This window comes from Sinocyclocheilus rhinocerous, unplaced genomic scaffold (genome assembly GCF_001515625.1).
Source record: "Sinocyclocheilus rhinocerous isolate Xijiao unplaced genomic scaffold, SAMN03320098_v1.1 scaffold295, whole genome shotgun sequence".
In the NCBI taxonomy this organism is placed as follows: Eukaryota; Metazoa; Chordata; class Actinopteri; order Cypriniformes; family Cyprinidae; genus Sinocyclocheilus; species Sinocyclocheilus rhinocerous.
In genome coordinates, this window is record NW_015647035.1 from 1,267,892 (window position 1) to 1,276,307 (window position 8,416).

Sequence of the window (8,416 nt, forward strand, 5' to 3'; positions counted from 1 at the left end):
AACATACAGAACATTTCTTTAAATCATAGGATTATTCAGATGTTCAAAAACACACCGTCATTCTCGATTGTGTAGCTGGCCCTTCGCTCTAACAGCTGGATTTCTAAGGCAAGTTTCCGTTTCTCTATCTCAAGCTTCTCCTTTTCTACCCTTAACTTCTCTGTCTCCATCTCCACTCTCTTAATGTCTTTCTCCAGTAACACAGCCTGAAGATCCGGTTCCCTTGTCCTTCGAGGAGGTAACGCTGTCGTGTTTTTTGGAGCTGTCCGCGGTGCTAAAGGCGGATTGGGATTATCTGCAAAAGTTTAATGCATTATTAAAATATGAATTGCTTCAGAAATTTGTGTAGGTTACGCCGTACACAGTGTAAACAGGTCTATAGTCTATAACTATTTATTAGCCCACTATTTTAATGTTACCTTCATAACTGGTGTCTGATGAATCATTTGAAATGGAAGAAAAACTTGCGTCTTCTTCAGCTTCAACTTGCTTTTCTTCCGTTACATCCATGTTGCTGGCACTAGTGTCATAGCCTTTTAGGCCAGTAAAAGCTGGCGAGTCGTCTCCAAACACATCCATTATAATAGTGCTGTAGGGTGAGATTTTAGGAGGGGGTCCCCCACCCGTTGGGTTTTTTTTGAGCAGACTAGAGTCTCTCCTGGCTGCTTGAAGAAGATCTTTCCATTTTTTTTTTACTTCCTCGTCTGTCCGGTTTCCTAATCCACCCTCAGCTTCATTTACTGCCACTGTTATCTTTTGCCAGATGTCTTGTTTTTTCTTATTTGTTACTGAATTGTTTTGTTTGCATACTAAAATATGCATATACCTACTGAAGAGTTCAATAATTTTTTTTGTTTCACAATCTGAGTAATTTAATTTTCTTCTTTTCGGTTCAGCGGCCATTTTTAATTTATTCATTGGAGCCGGTAATTTCAAGTTGTAACCATAGTAACGCGAATGGCGTCGTGTCCGCGCGGACGCGCACAGTCTACGCTAAAGCTTAGCTGCGCCTAGTCGTAGTTTTAGATGGTGCAACAGGTGTAAATATTCATCGGAAAGCTGGACGTAACTAAGTCCAACGTAGAGTTTACACCCAACCTTTTTACGTCCAGCTGGTGCAACCGGCCCCGTGGTCTAGAACTACAGTAAGATCATGTTCACACACAACGCTCTGCACTTACTCCTGATTTCTCTCAACATGGCAACACCAGAGCTGTCAGTCAATACATGGAAACAAAGTAACCAGAGTTACTTATTTGAAAAAGTAACTCAGATATTTCCTTCTAAATGAAAAAGTAATGCGTTACTTTACTAGTTACTTAAAAAAGTAATCTGATTACGTAACTCGCGTTACTTGTAATGCATTACCCCCAACACTGGTAACAAGTGTGTGGTTTTGGAATCCCAGTGTCTGTGTTTTCAGTCTTTCAAAAGTATGCATTTTTTTCTCACAATTGTGCAGGGCGGTAAATGAAAACCCCCTAAGTGAAATTAAAGGGGAGAGATTACAGAACATTTTGCGCGAAGAAGAGGAATCTCTTGCTCCGCTCCACTTAGGCTGCATACACGACTCCAGACCGGTTTTCAGTCGTCGCGTTGGACTTTGGTAACGCGCAAAGTTTGGTATCCCTTGGGGGGTTAACAAGTTTACGAATTAATGGGCCGTTTTATCTGACGGTAAGTTACATGATATTATTTAATAAATGTTTACAGAACTGTTACCAATTAAGAGTGCTATGTGAAATAGTAGACAGTCCTGCTAATAATATTCATTACAACAGATTAGAATGTTGCTTATCCATTTTATTGTTTTTTTGTAAGATCATCTCTTTAATTGTCTCTTAAATCAAGAATGGGAAAGGTATGTCTATGGTAAAAAATTATATATTGTAAATATTATTAATCTGTGTGATTGTTTATATATATATATGAAGATGCTCGCTAATGTTCACTGTTGATGCGTTTAATAAAAAAATATTCCGTATGCTCTCTCTTTCGAGCGCATCGACCATCTTTATTATAAGGGTTTGGCTCCGCCCTCCTACCTGTAAATCTCCCCAGCAATCTGTGGAGCAGATCGGACTCTGCCTGGATCAGCTGAGGAAAGTGAATGGGGACAGCGACATGTCATTGAGAGCGGCATAATCGCCGAAACGCCGATATTTGAACGGGTTCTTCCACCGAGCCTCGCAAGACTACAAAGAGCGGCTTGGTTCCCAACTGAATAGCTTTGGAGACATTGATTAAGTTGGCGTTTATGAAAGAAATATCGATTAGACACCGCTGAGGCGACTCTGTCACTGGATGGACGACAGAGAGCTTGGTCGTACACAAGCCGCCTGAAGAGACATCCGTTTCTCCACGTTTCTCTCACGAATCCCCCTGCGTTCTGACTGATAACAACATAGACCACACGAATATTGGTTTTAGACTCCATTTTATTTTGAAGATATGGAAAAAGACGAGGAAAACCCTTCAAAATGAAAACATGAAGTCGTCATTAATGCGGATTTAAATGAGGGTAACGGACGCGCGGTTTCTCCTCACGCTCTCCAAGCTGCTGCATTTCTCGCTCAAAAATATTATTCATACTGAGCAGACGTGGATAGAAAAATAGATAAGAAAGGAGAGGGATATTTGAAGCAATATGGCTGATGGCTGGGGTTGGGGGCGCAGGCAGGAGCTCTCCAAAGCTTCATCTCAATGCTAGCTGTGGCAGATGGCAACGGATCCCATGGCAGCAGCTGTAGAATGAGTAATAATATCAATTTTAATAAAAACCCGGACTCTTCTGTCTCTATATCGAAGATGGACCTGATCATCCCGTTCTCACCAGACGTACCCTGTGACAACAATGGTCAGCGCATGTGGTGGGCTTTCCTCGCCTCATCCATGGTGACGTTCTTCGGGGGTCTCTTCATCATCCTCCTGTGGAGGACCCTTAAGTACCTGTGGACAGTCTGCTGCCATTGCAAAATCAAAAACAAGGTAATGCAAGCCCGTCCCCCTCTCCACGAAAAGCCCCATTAGCTGGAATTAAATGGTCATGTTATCTTTGTGCATTGGTGGTATCTTAATAACTAAATGGCATTTGGATGGCAGTGAATTGGCATTGATAGAAGTGATTCATTGTGAGTAGTACACTGGATCTGCATGACAATATTGCAGCATGCACTCAGTCTGAATAAACCACTCACAATGACGCACACAGCCCAAAACATGTCAGTATTTGCACATTTAAAGAAAATGGAATTAAGAGATTCATGTGTGTCAACAAATGAAAGCCTTTCATATATGCCTCATATTTGAATGAACAAATAACAGTATTTAGATCTTTTATTTTGTTTGATCCTTTTTATTTTTTCCTTGTTAGTGGTTTGTTGATGGATGAAAATGGTTGATAAGTGCCAGTTGGAAAAAAAAAATGTAAAGAATACATTGCATTTAAATCAGGAATTAGAGATATATGTGTACGCAATCAGTAACCCCGTAATCCATTTAAACTGTTACTAGATTTCATATGTAACCTTGTAAACAAGGCATTGAGACACAAGGTGACTGCAAAATGAAGTTATGTTAGACGGATTTTATTCATACACTAACTTGTCTGGAAAGTCATATAGGAACTTGTATGCATTGAACATGATATTTGTTACTGTGGCTAGTGGTTTGTTGATGGGTTAAGTTGTTTATCTAAAGTCAGCCTTTTAAAAACATATAATATATGATTCATTAAGCGCAATAAAATTAAAAGCAAGCCAGCACATTAACATAGAGAACGGTCATGTAGAGATGCAGATTATCTTTAACTAACAACCATCATCAGCTACAGACACATTTTAGTGTGTGATTTTCACTAGGGTTGGGCCGATAGACGATGCCATCGTCCATCGCCGATGGCTGACAGACAGCACGATGTTAAGCTGACATTACCCGCCCCGCCCCCCGATGTCATCGTCCATCACGATGTTTCATTGTAGACATCGTCCGATGCCAATTTGGTAGACATCGCCCAACCCAAATTTTCATAGGAAACCAGTCCAGACCTGTTGCTTGCAAATGTATGAAATATAGGATTCTATTCTTCACATCCATTCAATTTGATATTAATGTGATGGCTTCCATTAGGCACTCAAAATGGACTCAGTGAGAGACGGTGTGCGAATGCACTAAAAGTGTGGCTTATCTTCTACGTATCCATCATCTTTGATGGATTGGCTGCAATCCAGTGTAAATGGAAAAGTGTTATTTACTTCTCTAGAGACTCAGTGCAGACATAAAAAAAGGACCGAAGCTTCATTTTGGCTGCTTCATGTGGGATTTGAGGAGACAATATCCAGTGAGTTATAATTAACCACATGAGGCCTAGATTTAAACAGCCAATACATTTTAATCCCTATTAGTATCTACTGACTAAGATATCTGTCTGGGAATGACTTAAAAGACAGATTAGATGGTTTGTCTTCGTGCTAGTTTGTCAACAACCTTGGCTGTGGGGTGTTTTCGCATTTAAATAGTTGATATGAATGAATTATGTGTTCCTTCTCGTTCGGATGAGAATGTGTTGAACTTGATATTTATTTAAATGAGAAGGGTTAATGACATCTGTGAAGTCACCAGTCTTCATTACCATTTAATTAAGTACATGTACAAGCATTCCAGCAAAGCAGAGTCTGTCTGAAACCGACACTGTAGTTCAGCCTCTTCGGATGGAAGTTGTTAAAACACAATCAGGCCTGTGTTTATATCACCTGCTGTTGGAAAGCCTTGATTAAGCCTTGTTGTCTTCTCTGGGATACGATGTATAAGTAAGACCCAACTATTTTGCATCGTCAGTGTTTCCCTACCAGTGGCTGTTGACAACCCATTGTTGGGCCAATGGGAATGAGACAATGAGTATATTGTGCCAAGTGATATCTCACCATATCCCGTTTCCAAGAAGAAATGAAAATGGCGCTGTGGATAATTGTGTGCTCTTGATGTGTTTCCTAGTGGAAGCAGACTCTGGAGGGGTGACTTTGTGGATGGGTATTGACACTCTGATGCAAGGGGAACATGCTTGTTAGGAGCATTAAGAGACTGAAACGTTATCCCCTGTGCAGCTGACTGTGGACGGCAGGTCTTCCAGGCATGGTGTCAGTAATGGGACACGCAGCAGAGGCCAGCCATGTTGAGCAAGTGGGTGAGACTGAGAGCGTGCCATTATATCAGTCATATAGATTGCACCGTACAGGTGTAATGCACCTGAAAAAAAAAACACCCCACATCATCTTAGAGTTGTTCATCTGCGCATCCTGATTCTGTATTAGACTTTGTGGATTGGTTATTTGATGAGTCTTTCCATTGTTCGCTAGGTGATAAGTGCCCCTTAGGTGCGGTTGCGACATCGAAGGAATAATGACTTAATGTGAACTCTCTCTCTCTGTCCTCTGTGGCACCTTGCCTAAGGCTCCAGCTAAAACACATGTGCTTTAGTGTACAACACCTGTTGACTCTTATAGGGAACCATTTCTGCCCTTTTTAAGGGGGCAAACAGAATAAAGAGTTTTAGAGTTTTTATTTTATTTTAACTGGTAGCAGTAGCAACACCACTGGCAGTAACAAACACTCTTGTCGTCTGTTTAGTTGAGTCAAGTAGGTTTGTTGGTGCTTTGAAGTCAAGTTGGAATGATCATATTCACAAGTGCATATGAACGCCACCATCACATTGTATTTATGAGTGGAAGAAGTGTGCTTTCTTTAAGCTGACACTCTGAAGGCTGGGACACACCAAGCTGACTTCAAAGAACTAGCGGTGACCAAAGCCGACGGTGTTGTCGCCTTGCGTCGGCAGCGTCTGGACCAAAAAGCTGCGCTTGAACACACCGCTCAGACTACAGCTGACCGCAAACTAACACATGCATTCTGCACCTGCATGAGAGGAATTAGCTGTCTATATCAGCAGCTATCAATAGTATATATTCATCATTCAAAAGAACAACAACAACAACTGAACAATATATTTTGAGCAACATACAGAATATTTGGAACAGTAGTATTTGTTTATTTTTTTCTTTAATTTGTTTCTGAAATGTGGGCTGTCCTGCGGCTTTTGATGTGGATGGTTGATTTGCTGCTAGAGCTACTGCTGCCCTAAAAAGAAGAAAAATAAAGACTGAAAGACTTTTTAAACAGTTATTTAATTGTAGTTATATAATTCATATACATATAATTTCATATCATTTATTTATATAATTTCATATACATAATTTGATTTATTAATCAAATTTGAAGCATAAACAGAATGTTCTTACTAGCTTTGTGAAATTATACTAGATGCCTGAATGAAACAAACAGCAGAAGCTCTGAATGGGACGCAGATTCACTCTCTGACAGCCGTGTTACTCTCTACACTGCACTCAACCTGAAGGGATTCCCACACTTTCAGTCTCTGAGGAGACATGAAAGATCATGTAACATTAGAACAGACTTCTGTCTGTGCCGCCTTCATTTACATGCTCCTTTTCCTCACTTTCGTTTTAATTCTCGGGCACTGACTTATACGCTAAACTGAACATCCAATCAGAGTTCTCACTCTCGCCGACGGCCCTGACACCGATTCAACATGTTGAATCGGGCAAACTGCCGCCAACATGAGCCCAACGAGAGCAGACGTGTGGAACACACCAAACAAACTAGCCCGACAGACGCTTAATTTTCCATTTATTCTCAAACTATTAGTTCGAAGCAGATCAAAGATTTAGTCTCTCTAAAACCCTCCTTTCCGTGAGCCTACTCTGCTCTGATTGGTCAGATGGCTCAGTCTGTTGTGATCGGTCTACCGCGTACAGCACGTGTCAGAAACAATACGCCCATTGTCATAGTTCTGTATTTTGAACGCTCGATAGAAAATATAAACCTAAATAAAAATCTGTTATTTATCATACTTACAGGTTGTGATTCAGTGGAGCCATCTTTCAAGAGTAAGTGTTTTGTGAATCCCGTGTTGAACTCCCCCTGATTAGAGAAGCAGTCGTCAGTAAAGTGACGTGTTTGAGGGTGGGTCAAGTTATTCAAGGCCGGCCAACATAGAACGTAGGTGGGCATTATGCAGATGTGTTACCCTGTGACGTGTAGCCGTCATGGAAGTGGGATTCAAATTATTGACAACTCATTTAGGCTGTTCAGAATCGATTGTTTCTTTTGGGAGACAATAACTTTATTTATGGTGCACTTTTGGCTTTACAACTTTGCAGATTGTTTGCATTCACATAAAGCTACATTACACACTGCATGAAAGGCAATATTCGAAATGGCATAATAGGGGCACTTTAATGTTTCCTTATATTAGTGTTGTGTGTTACCGTGATGGTGTTTTGAGGTTATGACAAATATATTAGTATTTACCTTGAGGAAAAACTGCTTCTGATGATCTTTTATTCGTCATGTGGCTTTTTATTATTTGTGTATTGATGGTGGTTTTCAGTAATATTATAGCTAAAGGTACAAAATATATTTTAGTACTTTGATATAAACATTGTATGAATGATTTTTTTTACTGTAAATTTAGGTTCAATCTAAAATGTTGCTACTGTATTTTTTATTGTAAAGTTCTCGCAACCACAGCTGCTGTTTTTTTCTTTTTGCAGTGTACAATTCAGTTAGTACAAATTTTTTTGTACGTTTGATGAATAAAGCCGAGCGGTTTCATGTTACCATCTTTGCCTAAGGGCACTCAGTTTGGTGCACCCTTTTTTTTTGAGCCAATCATTTGAGCTGTGAATAATCACTTTGGAGCCACGGGAAAAATTGTAAAACTGATTGGCTGATCACACGAACATGCACAGTCCCACAGCCTTTCACTGGCAACTGTCCTGCCAGTGCATGAGCTATGACTTCAAAGGGAGGAAGCAGGGAAATTTGAGGTTATAGGCCTATATGAGGTTTCCAGAACACATCAGAATATACAGCTATTTTACATTGAATTCTCTTTGTTCACATAATGCTGTAACTATGACATCTGTCAGCAGAGGCTAACTGCCACTAGAAACACATAAATGCTTACATACATACTTACCTTTAAAGAGTTTGCTCATTTTAAATAAGGCAGACACCTAGTAGTGTTGTTTTTGGCGGCCTGTTTTAATTTTAGTTTTAGTCTAGTCTTTGTGTGAAACTGTCATTTTAGTTTTTATTAGTTTTAGTCACGTTCATACTCTTTTTAGTCTAGTCAAGTTTTAGTCAACTAAAAGTCTGAGCATTTTAGTCTAGTTTTAGTCGACGAAAACTGATGACATTTAGTCTAGTTTTAGTCAATGAAAATTGTATTTTAGTTATCTTATTATATTATTGTTACCTTATAGACTCAAGAATACATCCATTCCAGACACGGAAGACGCTCTGATTTGAATTTACAACATTTATTTTACCAACCAAA

The 8,416-nt window shown here is 39.8% G+C and overlaps 1 protein-coding gene across 1 annotated transcript in view; it reads left to right on the forward strand.

Annotated features, from left to right (window-relative positions):
• The first annotated feature begins 2,684 nt into the window (after positions 1-2,684).
• Positions 2,685-8,416, forward strand: part of LOC107708442 (calcium-activated potassium channel subunit alpha-1-like) — a 285,003-nt gene continuing 279,271 nt past the window's right edge. Inside the window, exon 1 of the mRNA XM_016512675.1 lies at positions 2,685-2,988. Coding sequence (XP_016368161.1) covers positions 2,704-2,988 — 285 coding nt within the window. The 5' untranslated portion in view covers positions 2,685-2,703. The remainder of the gene's footprint in view (positions 2,989-8,416) is intronic.